The following is a 20,375-nucleotide window of genomic DNA, read 5'->3' as shown; positions in this document are numbered from 1 at the left end:
ACGTGCTTCAGCATGTTTCCTAAACATGAGGTCCATTTACTAATAATGACTACTTTCATCTGTATGTGTGTCCCACACAGTCCCCTAAGTCACATGCAGGGCTTCTTTCTGCCTGAACCTGTGTAACTAGCCCCAGACAACAATAGAGCCGGAGTAGCTAGGAGAGAAAAAATCAATTTGACCTCTTCTAATAGCAAAATTGGACATGAACAACCCCAGAAATGAAGCCTAAAATCATTTTTAGATCTATCCCAAGGAGTTTTTAAAATTCTTTTTGTTCTAAGACATTTTTGAGTTCCAAAACAGCTGAAAATACAGTAGCTTTTGCAGATATTTTTAAGATTGCATAAAGAGAGGTGGATAGTTTTTAGCAATGTTATCTACATTTGTGACACAAATTTAAATTTTCTTTGACAAACTATATAGAATTTAGAAAAGATAAGTAGTTTTATTTGCACTGATAGGTAAGAATTGAGGCCCTGAGAGGCTGCAGGATTTGACTAAATTCAATAATACAGCTTGGACTGAACCAAATTCTCCTCCTTCCCAATTCTTTTTGTTTGGTTGGTTGGTTGGGGTATGTGCGTTCACCTGGAGAGAGAGAGAGAGATGGTTACACAGCAATCCCTTCTCCTCCATTTTCCTCTCCGGATTTTGAGCATGCATGCACATGCACATGTGCCCAGTGTGATTTTCAGGCCACTGGGTCCAGGGCTCAAACCTCAGTCACCACATGGGAATCCAGTTTCTTAACCACTACCACATGCTAGCCCCCTTTACAGTTCTTTTGATCTAGGTTTCTACATAAATCTGACCATGCTTACTGAAATAAACACTACATTGTAATGGAAAGAAGAAACTGCATCTTTTAGTCTGCATGATGTCCACACGTAGCCTGCACAGGCCAAAGCCACAGATCTTAATCTATAATATTAAATAAAATTAAGTTTTATAGATAATTATTTCTCTTTCTGACCTAAGCAACTCTAAAAAACCTGTAAGACACAATTTTAAAAAAGAAAAAAAATCTATCCCCTTAGGAAATATTTTGACACCAAAGGAAAGTAACCTAATATTTTAAGAAAATTTGGATAGACTCCTGAAATCCCATTTCCAAAAATTTAATGAGCCTTAACATTCTAGGGACAAATTTCTATTAAAAATTATGATCTGAAAACCAGACAACAGAGTTCGGTATAAAAGAAAACCATGCCCCAGCCAATAATTCATTAATTTTTTTTTCTTTTAGTAAACAAAATAATGAAAGGCTCAATTTCATTGAATCAAAATTCCAGGAAAAAAAAACTTAAGGAATTAAAGCTCATCTAAAAATGTCAACTTTTTTAAATCTTCAGTGACTCTAAATAGTAACATTTAAGAGTAGATAAGCATTTTATAATTTTATAGTAAAAGACTTCACCAGAGCAATTTATGTCAAAAGACAAAGTGATGATTGAGCATTATGAAATAGAAAACACCAGTCTATTGGAGTGGTGACCCAGGATTTGATCAATAATAGGAGTATCTCCAGGAAGGGAAAATTTGTGGAAAATTTTGTAGGAACATTTATATATCGCTTAGTGAGTGATACATGCATTTACCATTACCCAGGGATAACAAAACCTTCCACCTACCCCAGAAGAAGTCATGTGGAGAGCAGTCAAATGGTACCCTCCCTCTCAGACTGGGGTGTCACCAGAGGCCTGAAGGGGAGCCACAACCTTTACCTTCTTCACCCCAGAAGCAAGATGGCACCTCCTTCTCCCCTACCACTGTTGAAGAACTGCTGGGACAGATTTAAGGAATATCCAGAGTTGCATAATAAAAAGTCATCTTTGAAAGGCTCATGGAAAATACATATTATATTTTTAAAAAGCTATGCAGGGATTTCAAATATTTTTGCACCAAAATAAATTGATACTTTAAGTTCATTTTTCCATAAATGTTTTGAAATATTTTTTGTACCAGAAATAAAGAATACAATAGAAAATCATGTCACACCAAAAACTAGGAAAATCTTATTTTGAAGGTAAAAAGATAATCAACCAACCTCAACATGAACCACAGACACTGGAATTATTGACCAGAATTATAAAGCAGGCCCAGCCACAGTGGTACACTCTGTAAGCTGCCTGTGTTTCATAAGCTGGGGTCACATGAGAGGCCCAGGTTTCAATTCTGGTTCAGCCAAAAGGCTGAATACAGTGGCATGTGCCTCAGATCCCAGAGACTCAGTAGGAGAATGAGATAGATCAAGAGTTCAAGGCTGTCCTGGGCAACATAGCAAGACCCTGTCTAGAAAAGATCTAGGCATGCCAATAGCCAGAGCTGAGAGGCTAACAAAAGGATCACAATAGTAAGACCATATCTTTTTTTAAAAAAAGAATTATTTTATCTATCTTTATTTGTTTATTTTAATTTGACCAGAGAGGGACAGAGCAATAGAGTGAGAGAGAGGAAAAAGGGAAAATGAGGAAAGAAGCTGCCAGATCAGAGACTCAAACCACGATTGGCCATGTGGAAGTCTAGTGCCTTTAACCACCATGCTACCTGCCGGCCCAATAAGACCCTATCTTTAAAAAAAGTTGTTTTTTAAAAAAAAGAAAAGAATTTTAAAGTAGACATCATAAAAATGCTTCAACAAGCAATTACAATTACTTAAAACAAATGAAAAACAGAAAGCTTCAGCAAAGACATAGACTATATTAAAAAAATGGAGGTCTAGCAGGTGGCATGGTGACTAAGGTACTGGACTCCCACATGACCAAACATGGTTCAAGTCCCAGACCTGCTGTCTTGCTTTCTCAATTTCCCACTCCCTCTGTTATTCATCTCTCTCTGGTCAAATTAGAGAATAACAATGATAGTAAAAAATAAATAAAATTTTTTTAAATAAAAGAAACCACATGGAAATTTTAGAACTCTAAACATACAATAATTAAGGTCAGGCAACAGCACGATAGTAACACAACTACACCCACATGGGAAAGGTGCTGGGTTTGTTGAAAAATGAAAAAGCATTTGAAGAAATGATGAATGAAAAATGTTCAAATATGAGAAAAGACATAAACCAACAGATTGAAGAACCTGAGGATACCCCCACAAAGGATAAACTAAAAAATGGTCATAGGACAAACCATCATAATCAAACTTTTGAAAATGAAAGAAAAGACAAAGAACATATCTCAAGAGTAGCAAGAAAGAGCCAGATGGTGTGATGGTGGTTAAGGCAGCTGGATCCAACATAGCTGACTGCATAGTTTGAGTCCTGGATCCAGTAGCTTGAAAAATATACCCAGTATATGTGCATGCATGCCTAAAATCCCAAAAGGAAAAGAAATGGAGAAGGTACTGCAGTGTGACCATGCCCCATGGAGAGTGCTTTCTTACTCTCTTTCTCTGTCTTTTATCAGTGAACACACATGCCCTGAGGCAAAACTTTTAAAAGAAAGAAATAAAGAAAGAACGAACGAACCAACCAAGAAAAAGTAATATCATACTTTTGGTAAAAAGTATGTGGAAAGACAATTCCAGCAACAGTGAACCTCTCATCAGAAATCATAGAAGCCAGAATGGTGAAGCAACACTTTTAAGTGCTGAGAGAAAATAACTGAACCCAGAATTCTGACATGATGAAATTATCCTTAAGAAATGAAGGAGAAGGTGAGCCTGCACTCAGGACTTGGGAGCAACTTTGGGACTTTTGACACACTGTCCCCCACCACTCTGGTGGCCTGGCCTGGCATGCCTGCTATCTACCGCAATACTTAAGCCTGTTCTGGGCAGGTCTTCCTGGGTGAGCCTAGGCTGAGGGGTTAGGATCTACAATGGGACTTTTGGTACACCAACCAACTTGACCCTCTTCACTAAGTTATATCTCCTTAGCTTACTACAACCCCATCAAGAGCTGAACATTCAGCAGAGGAGTCAAACACTTGAAGTTATCCTAACTGCTCTGACCTGGGAGACAGAGCCCTCCAGTCGGAACACACCTGGGAACTAAGGGTGAAATTTCCTCTACCAGTACTACAGAATCTACTCCAATAAACTTTAAAAAAGTGGATACTGCATCAGATGACTAGAAACCAGCACAGATCTTAAAGAAATATGAGAAAACAAAGTAGTAACTATACCCCAGGTGAGCATAGTAGCCCCTCACTAACAGTGGATAGCACAGAGAAATATGCAGTAATGTCAGAAAAAGAATTCCAAATATTCTTAGTGGCAAAACTTAATGAGATGCAAGAGAAAACAAACAGATGAACAGTTTCAGCAAATGAGAAAATCATTTCAGGACATGAAAGAGGAATTGAAAAGAAATAGATACCATAAAAAATAACCAAACAGAACTTTTGGAAATGAAGAATACAATACAAGAAATTAAAGCCTCTTTAGAAAGCATTAACAGCAGATTGAACCATGCAGAAGAAGGAATTTTTGACCTGGAAAACAAAGTCTCTAGTATAGACCAGATAACCAAAAAGAAAGAAAAAACAACACAAAAAGAAGAGAACAACATACAGGAAATGCTAGGCACTATGAAATTTTCAAATACTCATATAATGGGTATTCCAGAAGGTAAAGACTCTGCTAAAGGCATGGAGAATCTCTTTCATAAAATATTATCTAGAAATTTTCCAAATATAGATAAACATGGAGAAATTCAGACCCAAGAAATAAAAAGGACCCCAAATAGAGTCAACATAAAAAGATCCTTCTCCTGACACATCATAGCCAGATTGGTAAAAATTAAAGACAAAGACAATATTATAAAAATGGCAAGAGAGAAACATGAAGTTACTTATAAAGGTTATCCCATTAGTCTAACATCAGACCTCTTAACTGAACGCAGGCAAGGAAAAAATAGGAAGATGTACTCAAAACATTAAAAGAAAAACAATTTCAACCAAGAATACTATACCCAGTAAGATTATCCTTCAAATGGGAAGAACAAATAGAAGTATTCTTGGATAAACAAAAACTGAAAGAATTCACCAATAATAGACTAGCTCTACAGGAAGCACTGAGAGGAGTGTTGTATCAGGATAACTAAAGAAAGACAAACAGAAACAGGATAACAAAAAAGAAAAGCTGAGAAAAGGGCTAACAAAATGACAGAGATAAATCCATGAATATTAATAATAATGGTACATGTTAATGACTTAAATTCTCCCATTAAAAGACACAGACTGGCTGTTTGGATACAAAAACAGATGCCATCTATATATACTACTTACACACCTTACTGATAAGGACTGAAAATGAAGGGCTGGAAAAAGATATTCCATGCAAACAGAAAACAAACAAAGGCTGGAGTAGCAATACTGATATCAGACAAACTATAGACTTTAAGATGGAAGCTATAAGAAGTGACAAAGAAGGACGTTGTAATAGTACTAGAAGGACTTGTTCACCAAGAAGCTATAACACTTGTAAATATCTATGCACCCAGCATTGAAGTACCTAAATACATCAAAGAGAGACTGTTAGATCTCAAGGGATAGACTGCAACACAATAATTGTAGGGGATCTCAACACCTCACTGACTCCTCTAGACAGATCATCTAGACAAAAAGTAAACAAAAAGATAGAAGATCTAAATTATACCATACGTGCAATGGATTTGACAGACATCTACAGAGTATTTCACCCAACTACCACAAAATATATATTTTTCTCACACCCACATGGAACATTTTCAAAGATTGATCACATGATAAGACACAAAATAAGCTTTTACAAATTCAAAGGTATAAAAACTATATCTAGCATTTTTTCTGGCCACAACAAAATCAAACTTGGAATCAACTACAGAAAGAGACCTTGAAAATTCACAAGCACATGAACACTACATGGACACTAAACAACCTACTTCTGAATGACTTTACAACTATAGAATAAATTAAGACTGAAATCAAAAGGTTCATAGAAATCAATGATAATGAACAAACAAGTGTTTATAACCTATGGGACACAGCAAAAGTAGTTGTAAGAAGGAGGTTCATAGCAATTAGTGCCCACAAGAAAAAAGCAGAAAGGTGGCAAATAAACAACCTAATGACACAACTCAGGGAACGGGAAAAGCAACAATAAAAAAAAAATTACAGGAGAAAAGAAATAATAAATATTCAAGCAGAAACAAATGAAATAGAATATAAAAGATCTAGACAGAGCCAGAAGCAACACATAGACCTTTCTCTTTTGCACCCATCACCAGAGCGGCAGTGGACAAATGAAATTCAATCCTTTCATGACTTCTGACAGAAGCAAGAACCATTAAAGGCATTTCAATGCACCTTCCCACATCCGAAGGAAGATTATGTCTTTCCCCTATTCCAAAGAGCTGAGGCAGAAGTACAATGTGCAATCTATGCCCATCCAAAAGAAGATGAAGTTCAGGTTGTGCGAGGACACTACAAAGGTTAGCAAATTGGCAAAGTAGTCCAAGTTTATGGGAAGAAATACATCATCTATACTGAGTGGGTGCAGTGGGAAAAGGCTAATGGCACAACAGTCCATGTAGGCATTCACCCCAACAAGGTGATTATCACTAGATTAAAACTGGACAAAGACCACAAAAAGATCCTTGAACAGAAAGCCAAGTCTTGCCAAGTAGAAAAGGAAAAGGGCAAATATAAGGAGGAAACAATCGAGAAGATGCCGGAGTAAAATAATTTTATGTACAGTTCTTATTAAAAACTGCTTAAATGACCAAATAAATAAACAAAAACAGAGAAATAAAAGATCTATACAGAAAATAAATGAAACCAAAAGCTGGTTCTTTGAAAAAATAAACAAAATTGAGACATCATTAGCTAGATTAATCAAGACAAACAGAGAAAGGAACCAGATCAATCAAATCAGCAAGGAAGCAGTTATTATTAAAACGGATATAACGGAAATACAAAATATCATGAGAGAATACTATGAGCAACTATATGCCAACAAACAGTAAAACCTAGATGAGATGGACAAATGTCTGGACACACATAACCTACCAAGACTGAACCAGGAAGAAATAGAAAGTCTGAATGGATTCATAACAAGCAATGAGTTGAATCAATAATAGTCTCCCAACAAGGAAGAGCCCAGGTCCCAATGGCTTTACTCCTGAATTCTACAAAACCTTTAAAGAGGGACTAACCTCAATTTTCCTTAAACTATTTCTAAAAATTCAAAAGGAAGGAACCCTCTAGAATCCATTCTACTAAGCCTCCATCATATTAATTCCAAAATCAAACAAGGACATGACAAAAAAGAAAACTTCAGGCCCATATCCCTGATGAATATGAATACAAAAATACTCAACAACATACAAGCAAATCATATTCAACAACATATTAAAAAGATTATACATCATGACCAAGTAGGCTTTATTCCAGGAGTGCAACGATGATTCAACATATACAAAACAATAAATGTAATACATCACATTAACAAAAGGAAAGATAAAAACCATATGATCATATCAATTGATTCAGAAAAAATATTTGATAAAATACATCTCTTCATAATTAAGACTCTCAGCAAAATTGGCATAGAAGCGATATTCCTCAACACAGTAAAAGCCATCTGTGAAAAATCCATAGCTACCATTATGCTGAATGGGGAAAAGCTGAAAGCTTTTCTACTGCAAACTGGAACAAGACAAGACTGCCTACTTTCTCCACTCCTTTTTAGCATAGTACTGGAAGTTTTAGCCAATGCAATTAGACAAGGGAGTCAAATAAAAGGTATCCAAATAGGAAAAGAAGTGAAATTATCTCTTTTTGCAGATGATATGATTCTATACATAGAAAATCTAAATGAATCTGGAACCAGCAGTTAGTGTAATGCCTATGTCGCTGGACTCCCATGTAGTCAACCGCGGTTCGTGTCCCAGACCCAGTGGCTTGAAACTCACGCCAGGCGCATGTGCGTGTATGCCCAAGATCCCGAGAGGAGAATGGAGGAGAAGGGATTGCGGCATGGCCATTCCCCCTGGGGGGTGATTTCTTGCTTTCTGTCTCTATGTCTCTCTCTCTGTCTGTCTGGCGAGTGCCTGTGCCCTATAGCAAAAACCTCTCAAAAAAAGAAAAAAGAAAAGAAAGAAAATCTAAATGAATCAACAAAATAACTTCTGGGAGTGATAAATGAATATAGTAAAATGGCAGGATACAAAATCAACACACAAAAATCTACAGCATTTTTACAACAACAGTGAATAAACTGAGACAGAATTGAAAGAAATTCCATTTTCAATACCCACAAAAACCAATAAGATATATAGGAATAAACCTTAACAAAGACATCAAAGATTTCTACAAGGAAAACTATGAAACACTACCAAAAATATTTTTTTGGATCAGTTTTTGCTATAGGGCGCATGCACTCGCCAGAAAGACAGAGAGAGACAGAGATACAGAAAGCGAGAAATCACCCCCTCATAGGGGATGGCCATACCACAATCCCTTCTCCATTCTCCTCTTGGGATCTTGGGCATGCACACACATGCACCCGTCGTGAGTTTAAGCCACCAGGTCCAGGACTCGAACCATAGTTGACTATCTGGGCGTCCAGTGACGTAGCCATTATGCCATCAGCTGGTCCCCAAAAAATTTTTAAATGATACAAAAAAGTGGAAAAACATCTCATGTTCCTGAATTGGAAGAATTAATATATTCAAGATGTCAATACTATCCAAATTAATCTACAAATATAATGCAATCGCAATCAATCTACCAGAGGTATTCCTTGCATAAATAGAAAAAAAAAATCACAAAATTTGTCTGGAAGTGTGAAAGGCCTCTTATTGCCAAAGTAATACTGTGAAAGGGAAATAAATAAGAAGCATCTCACTTCCTGGGCTCAAAACATATTACAAAGCTGTGATAATTAAAACATCACAGTATGGGCACAAAAACAGGTAAACCAATAGAACAGAATTGAAAATTGCCAAATGAACTCCAAAAGATACAGCCAACTGGTCCTTGAGAACACAAGACAATCCAGTGGGAAAAAGAAAATCTCTTCAGCAAATAGTGCTGGGAGAACTGGATATCCACCTACAGAAGAATGAAGTTGGATCCTTATGTCTCACCACTATTAAAAATTAAGATCTAAACATAAAATCTCAACTATAAAAATACTGGTGCGAAACACAGGAAAAATTCTTGGAGACCTTGGAATAGGCAAAGACTTCTTAAAGAAGACTTCCAAAGCATAGGCAATAGTTCTAAAAATAGACAAATGGGACTATATTAGGCTGAGATGCTTCTGCACAGGCAAAGAAACCATAAGTAGAGTGAGAAGAAGACAACCTTCAGAATGAAAGAATATATTTGCAAACTGTATCTCAGATAAGAGACTGATAACCAGAACATACAGGGAACTCAAGCAGTTTATGCACAAAAAATAATCAATCCAATTAAAAGAAAAGAAAATGAACTGGACAATTTTCCGAAGAGGACTTACAAATGACCCAAAAGCATATGAAAACATGCTCGATCCACAAACCGATGAATGGATTGGAAAAGTGTGGTATATATACTCTATGGAATACTAATAAATCATAAAACAGAAAAAGACCATGGCATTTGATAGAAAGTGGTCAGATATGGAGGATCTATTGCTGAGTGAAGTAAGCCAGGCTATGAAAGAAAGATATTGTATGTATCCACTCAATATATACCGACTATCTGCACTCTATGATAGAGAGCGAAAAATTGGAGGACATAAAAGCAGTGAAGGTACTTAATGAGAATAGGACAGTGTGGAATGGGGGAAGTGAAGAGAAGAGGATAGAGAAAGATAGCAAGTGAACAATAGAGAGGCAGGACATTAGTGAGAAACAGATATGGCTTATTAACTGTTGATGATGACATGTATAGTATTCTCAACTGGATTGGTCTGAGAAGTATTTCATGATGGGCAAAGTATTTTTACAAGCAAAATGAGAAATAGCGATAGACTGTTTTAAAAAATAATAATAATAATAATAATGATTGGGGAAAACATAGAAAAGATATCGAATGTTGAAGTGGGGAGATTAATGTCTCTGTACTGACTGACATGCATGGCATTCCCTTTTGAAAAAGCAATGTAATACACTGTAAAGTTATATGTAATCCAATGTAATATAAAGAAGATTATGATGATAATAAAAAATTTTTAAAAAACATGCTCGACATCTCTTATATAAGGGAAATGCAAATCAAAACCACCATGATATACCATTTAACTCCAGTCAGAACGACTATAATTCATCAAATATATAATGATAAGTGTTGACGAAGCTGTGGTGAAAAGAAACTCTCCTACACTATCGGTGGGAATGCAAATTAGTACAGCCACTTTGGAGAACAATATGGAGATTCCTCAGAAACCTACAAATACAACCACCAGTATTTCCACTCTTAGGTATTCACCCAAAGGATACAAAATTCCTCAGTGGGAAAAACAACTTGCACACCCATGTTGTTGCAGTATTATTTACAATCATTAGAACATGGAATCAACCCACATGTCCAAAAATAGATGATTGGATTGAAATAATGTGGCATATGTACTCTATGGAATACTACTCAGCTATAAAAAAACAGTAAAACCCTGACATTTGATGCAAAGTGCACAAATATGGAAGACTTAATGCTAAGCGAAGCCAGACTATGAAAGGCAGACTCTATATATATCTATGGTCTGTGCTCTATAGCAGAAACTGAAAGGAAAGCATAGAAGCAGGGAGCGCAATGGTAAGATACTACAGAAAGTAAGGATGGGGGTAATACAGGTGTGGGTAATGGAGGGAGGGCAACAAAGAAAGAAAAAAATAAAGTACGTTTAATTGACAAAAAAAAATGAACAGCTATTTGCTAATGATAATGTATATAGTAACGTCATATAGTAATGTCTTTATCTTGACTGCTATGCATGGTATTCATGGTAAAAAAAAGCAATGCTGTACACTATAAAGGTAAATGTGATTAAATGTAAATTAAAATAAAAGAAAAAAAGAAATGAAGGAGAGATAAAGGCATTCTTAGACAAAGAAAAGTTACAAGAATTTGTCACTAGCAAACTAGCCCAAAAAAAGGCTTAAAAAAGTTCGCAAAAAAGGAAAGGAAATAATAAAAGAAGGAAATGTGGAACATCAGGAAGGAAGAGCTATAAAAAAGCAAAAACATGACTACACACAATAAACGTCTCATCAGTTGTCTGAACTATGTTTGATGGCTGAAGCAAAAGTATAGCATTGTCTAATATGGAACTCAATGTATGTAGAGAAAATATTTAAATATTTCATTTGTTTCTGTTTCTTTACAACCTATTTTGAACTGGAATAAGAAAACTGCTTGAATTTCCTTTCAGTGTAACATCACTCCATAGTCTAAAATACATATAAAATAAACAGTAAGTGAAAAGTCACTAGCAAAAAACATATAAAGTCAGAAATGTACATTAAGATGATGTATAAAATAACCACATTTACTTACGCATGTATCCAATAGCAAACAGCAAATTTCAGCAATGCAAAAGGGAAAACTGCAATTACTTTCACACCAATCTAATACTTTGGTGCCTCCATATTCTGAGAGAGATACTGACCTCCAGCTTTCATGCTAATTGATTGAATCTCTACACCCTTTCCTTTAGAGTCATATCCAAGAGTTACTGCTGTTACTTGTAATACTTTTCATTGAGACTTCTCTAGAAGCATAATGCCTCCTTTGGTTACTGTTTCAGTAGCACTCTTTTCAGCCAATCCCCAGTCACAGAGTGAAAAAACCTTCCTAAATGCTTGTTCTGCCATGTCTCCCACAGATGCAGCTCATAAACTCTGCTCTCAGGCCAATGCCACAGCAAGGAAAACTGTAGAGGAGCGGATGGTAGAGAGTGAGTAGTAGAGGGTAAGAGTGAGGTGCAAAGAAAAGACATATTTAACAGATTTTTAAAAGCATGGAATTCTCTATTGAAAAGACATATTGCATACACATGATGGGGCCTTTATGTAAAATGTGAAATTAATCTGAAAATATATAAATAAATAAGGAGCTATGAATGCAGGGATCCCTCTAATAATCTATAAGAAATCTTCCAGTTCCTCCCTCCACTTCAGCATGTCCCTGCTCTGGTATCTCAGTGTTGACTGACCTCTCCAATGGCAAGACCGCTCCTAATAGCTACACCAAAGGCCTGCTCTAGTTTTTGGTCTACTGCAGCCCTACAGGAAGTGCTATGTGTGCTGTGAACTACTATAGCAATTCTGAGCCCTGAATGAACAAGGACATTTCAGGATTTGACCTAGGCTAGTAAGAGAGGATCTACTTTTCAAGTAAATCTCAGTATTTGAGTCAAGGCCCAAATTCTCTGGAAGCTTGTTTTTCCTCTCTGGTCATTTGAAGGGTCTATCCAGCTCTAATGGCTTTGTTCCATGTCTTCCATAAAATTTCTCACACCATGTGAATATCTATTTGTAGGCTGCAAGTGGTGCCCACTTCTGTAAATAACAGAAGCAATCCATCCCTGCCCTTGTCATGACAGGGACTCCTTATCTTATCTCACTAGCAAAAGAGTTCAATCAAACCAAACACTAAAATTAAGTTAATTATGGTTTATACATCCCCAGAGACAGTTGAGCTGCTCAGAGCCAGTTCAATGTTTGGAAAAAAGAAACAAAAATTCAGTCTATTCTATTCATCCATCCATCCATCCCACTTTTCTGGATTAATTTTTCTATATTCTCATGGATGGATCTGGAACGAGCCTCGGCCAGGAAAAATGGCTGGGAATGGTGATGAATAGCTAGGACTGGGATGGCAGCAAGAGGAGTGGTTCTCCAGATGTCTTCACGTAAGAGCGTTACATGACCTCCTTTTCATTAGGCTAGAATGTTCTAGCATAAGTCAAAGTAAGCTCCAACCACAGCGCATCTTTCACTCTGCAAGTCGATGTTTGCACACCTGCCTATCTATGCAGTCACACTTGTCAAATACAGAGGCCCCTTGCCCTGCCCTGCACGTCAGGTTGGAATTTACTGTCTGGGTATATGCTACAAACCACTCAACCAACACAATTTGAGAATTGATTAATCCATTGATTCTCATGGAACTGGAAAATTAGCTTTCAATTTTTTTACAGAGATTTCAAGACCACCAGGCCAAATAAATTTCCAAGTGATTTCTCCCTCTTTCATCCCATTTCAGGATTCTTTGGTCATGATTAAGGGGGAGACTCTCCTGCAAATAATGAAATTTGGGAGGCAGATTACTTCAGGAAGCTGGGAGAGGCATTTCTAGTCATACTTACAAGGTGTTTCATAAAAGTCAACTTTGTTCTACAGCCCATCGTTTGGTTCAAGAAATGGATACATTTTCGGCAAAATATGTATGACTTTGACCTTTATATAACTGAATGAGGTAGGTGGGGAGAGCAGTATTTCCACTGCAGAGAACACAGGCTTTGGGAAGGCCAGACATGCCCAAAGCTTGTTTCAAGTAAAGCTAGAACTGGGTCTTCCGTCACCCTCATCTCAAGGAACACACAGCTTCTAATTTTTCCTCTGCCACTGACACGAGATTTGACCCCAAGCTAATAACTCACGTCTGGAGCGAATTTTCCCTCTGAAACGTGGTAACTGGGTCCGACCACCAGTTTGACTCTAAAAGCGGCTCAGCAAGAAGGGATGAACGAGTTGAAAGGGTGGATAGGAGAGGAAGGTCTTGCCTTTGTGTTCCACTAGGCGGGGACCCAGATCTCTGTCTCAGAGACCTTGTTGGAAAGGGCTGGGACCACAGTGGACTTTCTGAACTGGGTCCCGCCGGCCCATCCCTGCCACCTCTGATCCCAGGGACCTCAGTCGGACTAAGGCTGCAGGACACGTGAGACGACAAGGTGATCCAAGTTCGGGCGCTCCAGCCCGCATTAACTCAGAGCTCTTCCTTATCTGCGTCTCTAGCACGCACATACGCCAGTGGCTGAGGCACTGTCCCCCTAAGTTTGCGATTCCTGAAAGCTGGAGACTGGGTAGCGATTTCCCAGCACCGTGGCTCGGAACTGCTCTCCAGCAGCACCCCTGACGACCTGTTTCTTCTGCGCCTGCGCGCCGAGCTCGCTGTGGGCGGGGAAACGGGAAGGGGGGGCCGAAGTGGGCGGGGCGAGTATGCGACCGCTGCCAGTGCGCGGAAACCCCGCCGGCCGGGAGAACATGGTAAGCCGCCCAGTTCGGGAGGAGGGCGCTAACTGGCACCGCCCTTCACTCTGGGACCCTGCCAGCGCTCCGGGTCCGCGGATCCTGTCTGTGCGGACGAACTAGTTTGCGGTGTCTCTGTAGCAGGATTCTCTGGATCGGGCGGGAAGTGTGTATATCATGGTTCTAGGCGGAGCCTATGTGTGACGTTGGAAAGCTGCGTAAATGGGACACCGTTGTAACATGTGGAGCCCTTACGCTTCCAGAGCGCGGTGGGACGTCATTATTTTGGAGCGCGGAAGCCGTGACGTCACACCGCTCAACAGCTCTCGGAGGTGGGACGTGATGCCTTTGAGCTGGCCCTCCCAATACCAAGATTTTAGGGGGCTTATGATCTCACAGGTCACACGTTGTTGCAGCTGCAGGCTCCGCCTAAACACTACAACTCCCTGCAATGTCCCTCCGCCCCCAAAATGAGCAATGAATCCGGAAGCAAGGAGGTTCACGGGAAAACGCCCCTTATCGGGTGCCAGTCCCCTAGCTACATTGCGGGGAGGTGGAACCTGAACCTTCCCCTGCTAGGAAGCCTTGGGGGCTGTACTTCCCCCAGGTGGAGCCTACTTTCTTCAGGTGCACCAGGGTTTCTGGCACTTTCTAGCAGTCTTGCCAAGAGGTCTGAGACCCAGTAGATTCCCAAAATCTGCACACAAAGCACAGGCCTACTAGCTTTGGGAAGGGGCCCTTGAGCTCCAGCCAGCCAGAGCCCAAGGCCTCCTTCCATACCTGTGATAGCAACTGGGTGCCAGAGAACAGATGCTCAGAGCTAAGAAGCACATTGAGAGGAAAGGGGATGCATGAGAGAGGAGAGGGGAGCTGAAACTTTCTAGGCATGTAGGGGAAAAAGTTGGGGCAGACAAGAAAACCCACCCATTTCTGGCCCTCTCAATTACATTTTCTTGTAATCCTCCTTGAATATAAGCAGGGAAATTGCCCCCAACCATATCGCCTAGGAATAGTAGCTTGTGCAGGATCTATGAGATGGCCCACAGCCCTGCCCTGCCTGATGTACTGTCCCTGCACAATCTTTGACTCACTGCCTGGAGCTCAACTGACAAGTGGTTCTGGGTCTACCAGGATGGCCAGGTGAGGAATTGTGAGGGGTCTCGGCGGTCTCTAGACAGCACCCTGCCCCCACTCCCTAACCCCCCCAACCCCCTAGTCCCCCACCCTCATTCAGTATGCTATACTGGAAACACATTCTGATTGTTCTTTTGTGGGAGTTTTAAAAGTTTATTTATTCATTTATATATTTTAATTTGACCAGAAAGGGACACAGAGAGAGAGAGAGAGAGAGACGGAAAGTGAGAAAGCAAGCCACCAGATTCAGGACTCAAACCATGGTCAACCATGAGGGAGTCCAGCGCCCTTAACCACCATGCCACCTGCCGGCCCCCACACTTGATTTAGAAAATCTGTCAGCTACAGGGCTTGGGTCAAGCAGGGATTCACAGTGCCGGACATGGGTATGCCAGAAAGAGAAGACAGGGCAGGCAGACCTCCCATTTCCCAGCATGTATGATGTCCTGAGCCGGGCTAGCATGTATGATGTCCTGAGCCGGGCTAGCATGTATGATGTCCTGAGCCGGGCTAGCATGTATGATGTCCTGAGCCGGGCTAGCATGTATGATGTCCTGAGCCGGGCTAACATGTATGATGTCCTGAGCCGGGCTAGCATGTATGATGTCCTGAGCCGGGCTAGCATGTATGATGTCCTGAGCCGGGCTAGCATGTATGATGTCCTGAGCTTGGCTAAAGGCAGAGGCTGGTGTGTCTGAGGAGGTGAAGGAATGTGAGAGGAGAGGAGGAAGCAGCTGTACTCAATCTCCAGGAAAGAAGGAATCCCAGAAAGAGCAAAGCGATTAGGGAGTGCTTTCTTTTTTTAGGTCCTCCGTAGTGCCCATAGCTGTCCTTAGCGTGTGTGTGTTTGTGTGTGTGTGAGTGACCATACACCTCCCTGTTATTGGAGCCAACCTCCCGGGGTCTCCTAAAGGAATCGTTATGGTCCATGCAATTGAGCCCAGCAAAAGCCATGGCTAAGCAGAGGATACCACAGCCAGTGCTCCTTGGGCCCAGAACGTTAAAGCCCCAAACCCACTGACTACCCTTCTACACTCCCAGAGGTCCGAAGTCTCAAAGAAAGGGATTTCATTTTCGTTGGATTAGCCGGGATCCCACAGGATAGCCCTGACCGGGCAGCGCCCTGAGGCTTACGCACAGGAGACCCTGGAACCCATCAAGAAGGTTTTGAGCACGAGACCAGACACCTAGATGCCTGGCTGACAGTGTAAGGCAAGGAGTTACAGGAGTTCTGAGCAGACCCCGTTCCTGGGGCACAGCGAGGTGCCCCAAGCCCTGGGCCGCTGCTCCAACCTATCCAGCAGGGGGCAGCACCTCTCTGGTCGAGGAGACCGAGCCCGTTTGCGCTGGTCAGGCGGAGGTCTCAGTGCCAAGTTTGGGGTTCCTGGGCCGCGGAGCCCTCGCCCCACTAGGCCAGGAAGGATTCACGGAATAAGGGGGCTTGAGCAGTGAAAGGAGAGAGTGGTTTAACTGCTGCAGCCCTGGCTCACTTTCTCTGCCCGCAGGGCCCTGCTCGAGGCTGAGGTTTTTGGTCTCTGTCGCAGGGAAATTGTGGCCAGACGTCGCCGCAGGCACGGCCCTCCGGGCATTGAAGCCCCGGAGTCCGCGATTGGTGGACTGCGCGGTCCCGCGGTCAGGGCTCTGGAGCTGGGGGAGCCCCGCCCTTCCCCAAGCAGGACAACCCCGGCGGCCTGGCCTCTAACTGTGGGAAAACTAGATGCCCCGGGGAAGGTTCAACTTGTGGAGCAAGGACTCAGATTTCTCTTCCTAGGCGTCCCGGCCTCCCAGAGAGCCCACCCCCCGCCATTCCTGACTAGGCTTTCAAACTGCAGAGAATCTTCGCGGGGGTGGCGGGGGTGGCTCCGTCATCCCCCCACCAGAAACCAGAGTGGGGGTACTCAGGAAGGAGAATCCAGGTTTGGAGCGTTGTGGAGGCAGCAACTCATCTTGTGATTACACACGGGTGCTGAGGCCCCGGGGGACAGGGGACAGTAAAGTTTTGAGACTGTGAAACTCTCCTTCCCATATCAAACCAGAAGCCCGAGACCAATAGGGAGGCTTTTGATGGTAGTTTTGTGTGTGTGTGTAAGGGGTTGATATTCTGTCCCCTTGTGGACCCTTTGGGACTCAGGCATTAGAGACGCTGAGATTTCTCAAGGCTGGGTGTGTTGGTGTCAAACTCAGGTGTTTTTATTTTGTTTTCTTTTTTGGTAAACGCACAACCTTCGGAGATGAGGAGTGGGGAGACCGAGATCTTAACACCAAAGCAGAGGAGAGGAGTAAAAAATAAACTTGGGCTGGGACAGGGGCAGAGCGCCATCAGGAGGGGGGTTTCCCCACCCATGCCAGCCCTGCCACCCTAAGGGAAGCAGGACAGGTTGGAGACTCAAAAAAAGGAGCCATTGACTTCATGGGTTTCGTAGGGAAACTATTCATTCTGCAATGCCTGTAAAATAACCGTTTATTTAATAGTTAAAAACCTCCAGTGATAAATGTCCGTTACCGATGGTCAGCATAAAGTGCCAATCGCAATACGACGTCCGGCTCCTGGCCGGCGGCTCGCTGGCGGTGACGCGGCAGCGGAGCAAGGGAGCGGGAGGACTGGTCGCCTCCTGCCCCAGGGCTCGAGGTCCCTGCCCGCGGTCTGAGTCTGGGAGTCCGGGAGTCCGCCACCGGCTGCGCGGTGGGAGTGGGGCGTGGGGCGGGACGTCCCAGCCTGCGGTCTCTGGGCCTGGCTGCTGAAGCAGATACTAGGATTACACGTTTGCAGGCTCCCCGGGGGTGGGGATGGGGACAGAAGAGGGGTGTGGGAAGCTGCCAGAGCGCAGAACTTCTTTTCTGCTCCCCTCTCTCCGCAGTCAGACTTACAAGCTTATATGGTCAAAGAAAAAATAATAATAAAGAAAACGTATAAAATAACAATAGAAAAAGTAATACTTCTGGGAGAGGCGCCGCTGCGGCTCCACGGAGCTTTCGTTCTTTTCTTAATGCAGATTCCCTTCCGCCACATGAGTACCGTGAGTACCGCCTTTTGGCCAAAAGTTTAGCCGCGTCCTGGGGGAGGCGCCAGGGCAGTCGCGGCCTAGGACCGGTTTGGAGCACCGCGTGCGCTGCAGACCCAGGGGGCATTGTTGGGGTGGAGGACGGTCCCCAACGCCCCTCCCTCTGCCCACCAGAGTCGAGTTGCCTTTGGCTTCTGGTACCTATGGAGCAGAAGGCGGCCTGGCCCAGGTCTCAGTGACCCTGGGTTCTGTTTAGCATTTGATCTTGGAAGTTTTGAGCTCCTTCACCTGTGAATGCAGTGTCTTGTGGACAGCGAGAGTCCTGGACTGGCAGAATCCTTTTCCACACTCTTGACACTTGAAAGGCTTCTCTTTAGAGTGAATATATCTGAGAACAGAAACAGACAGAAAGTTATTCCTTGCAAAATGCTGCAATGTCATTCACAGTTACCCATGATCCCCCTCCCACTGCTATGAGGCACTTGGCCCGCAAAGGAAAAAAGGGGCCGTGGGTACTGAGTGGCCATCAGGCAAACTGCTGAGTTCCTGGATGGAGTAGGGGAAGGTGATAGAGATGATTGAGCAAAGCCTGATCCTCAAACAGTCCAGCCAGACAGACAGACAACCTGCCTTTTTGAAGAGAACAAGGAAGACCTCCCTGTCAGCCCTTAGGTCAGCACTCCAGGTAAGCCCAGGGAGTTAGAGCTGCAGGCACAGGCATGGCTATTAAAACCAAAATTACTTACAATTAAATAACACTAAAACTTCAGTGTCTCAGGCACGCTAGTTGCACATTTTACATATCTCAAGCAAATTCTCACGTGTCACATTTTCCATCATCAGCGAGCTCTAAAAACATAAGAAGGGGCTGAAGAGGCTGTTTGTCTGAAGCCCATGGAGACCTGACAGTCTTAGATCCTGTTCATTCCCATGTTACCTCCACCGGGCTGCCAGGCCTATCCCTGAGCCTCCTGTGTTTCCCTTCCTGATTTTAGGAACCACCAGAAGCTCCGGAGAATTGGACCCCTTAGGGGATCTTATGAGCCTCATTAGGGAAGAGGACCTAGAAGCCAGAGGCAGGCAGACAACTTTCTCTTGGGCCACCCGCAGTGCCGCCGCACCTGTGGTCCCGTAGGTGGTCTTGCCTCCGGAAGGCTTTGTGGCAGATGTCACAGGTGTAGGGCCGCTCATCGGTGTGTGTCCGCTCATGGATAAGCAGGTTGTAGGACTTGGTGAAGTGGCGGCCACAGAACTTGCAGACAAATTCCTTCTTGGTCTTGGAAGGCAGGCGACCCCTCGTGGGCTTTTTTTCTGGAGACAGCTTGGTCACATCGAGGAGGACGCCAAGCCCACCAGTGGGGGAGCCAGGGCCCTCCCCCCTGCCAAGCTTGGACGGATCTTCTTGCGTGGCGGCCAAGGCCAGGTTAGCGAAATCAAAGCGAGGCTTGGTCTTGAGTGCTTGTCCGCTGCCCCCAGCGGTGATCTCTGGCTTGGGTTGGATGACATGAGGGAACCAGGGAAAGGCAGGCAGCTGGAAGCGTGCGTCCACCAGGCTGGACATGGTGCCTGGTACTTTGGAAAAAGAGGAGCGTGGCAAGTGCATTGCCGGGTAGCCCAGCGTCCACTGGTGCAGGTGCACAGCGTGCAATGCACTGAAACCATATAGGTTGGGCAGGTGGTCCGAGGGCACCGTGGGCAGGCCATTTACTGCCTGAAGGAAGGAGTAGTTGGTGAGCTGCAGGGACGGGTGAATGGGCACCGGTGCTGGCAAGGTTTTGCTGCCCATTGTGATAGTTGCAGTAGGTCCTCAATCTTGATCTGCAGTGATAGAAAGGAGAGGGAAGAAAAGAGAGTTCAGGGTAAGCCTCCGTTTTTTGTTTTCTGAATTCCAGCTCAGCCACGCCCTCTCCTTTCCTCCGGGCAGGAACTGGGAGGCTAAGATCCCACCCTAGAGACCCATTGCCTGCTCAAAGAAGATGGAATTCAGAACAGGGGAGCCCTCTTCTGCAAATTCTCCCTGGTCTGAGGGGTCCCACTAAACAACCTCTGACAAAGACGCACTGATAGAGAAA

The 20,375-nt window shown here is 42.9% G+C and overlaps 1 protein-coding gene across 1 annotated transcript in view; it reads right to left on the bottom strand.

Moving 5' to 3' along the window:
- Positions 1 to 17,472: 17,472 nt before the first annotated feature.
- Positions 17,473 to 20,375, bottom strand: part of OSR1 (odd-skipped related transcription factor 1) — a 7,578-nt gene continuing 4,675 nt past the window's right edge. The window contains exons 2-3 of the mRNA XM_006167675.3: positions 19,425 to 20,121; positions 17,473 to 18,691 (exon numbers count right to left, since the gene is read on the bottom strand). Coding sequence (XP_006167737.1) covers positions 18,556 to 18,691; positions 19,425 to 20,089 — 801 coding nt within the window. The 5' untranslated portion in view covers positions 20,090 to 20,121 and the 3' untranslated portion in view covers positions 17,473 to 18,555. The remainder of the gene's footprint in view (positions 18,692 to 19,424; positions 20,122 to 20,375) is intronic.

This window comes from Tupaia chinensis, unplaced genomic scaffold (assembly GCF_000334495.1).
Source record: "Tupaia chinensis unplaced genomic scaffold, TupChi_1.0 Scaffold144952_1, whole genome shotgun sequence".
NCBI classification, from domain to species: Eukaryota; Metazoa; Chordata; class Mammalia; order Scandentia; family Tupaiidae; genus Tupaia; species Tupaia belangeri.
Note: the sequence above shows the minus strand (reverse complement) of the source record. Positions and strands in the feature narration are given on the sequence as shown.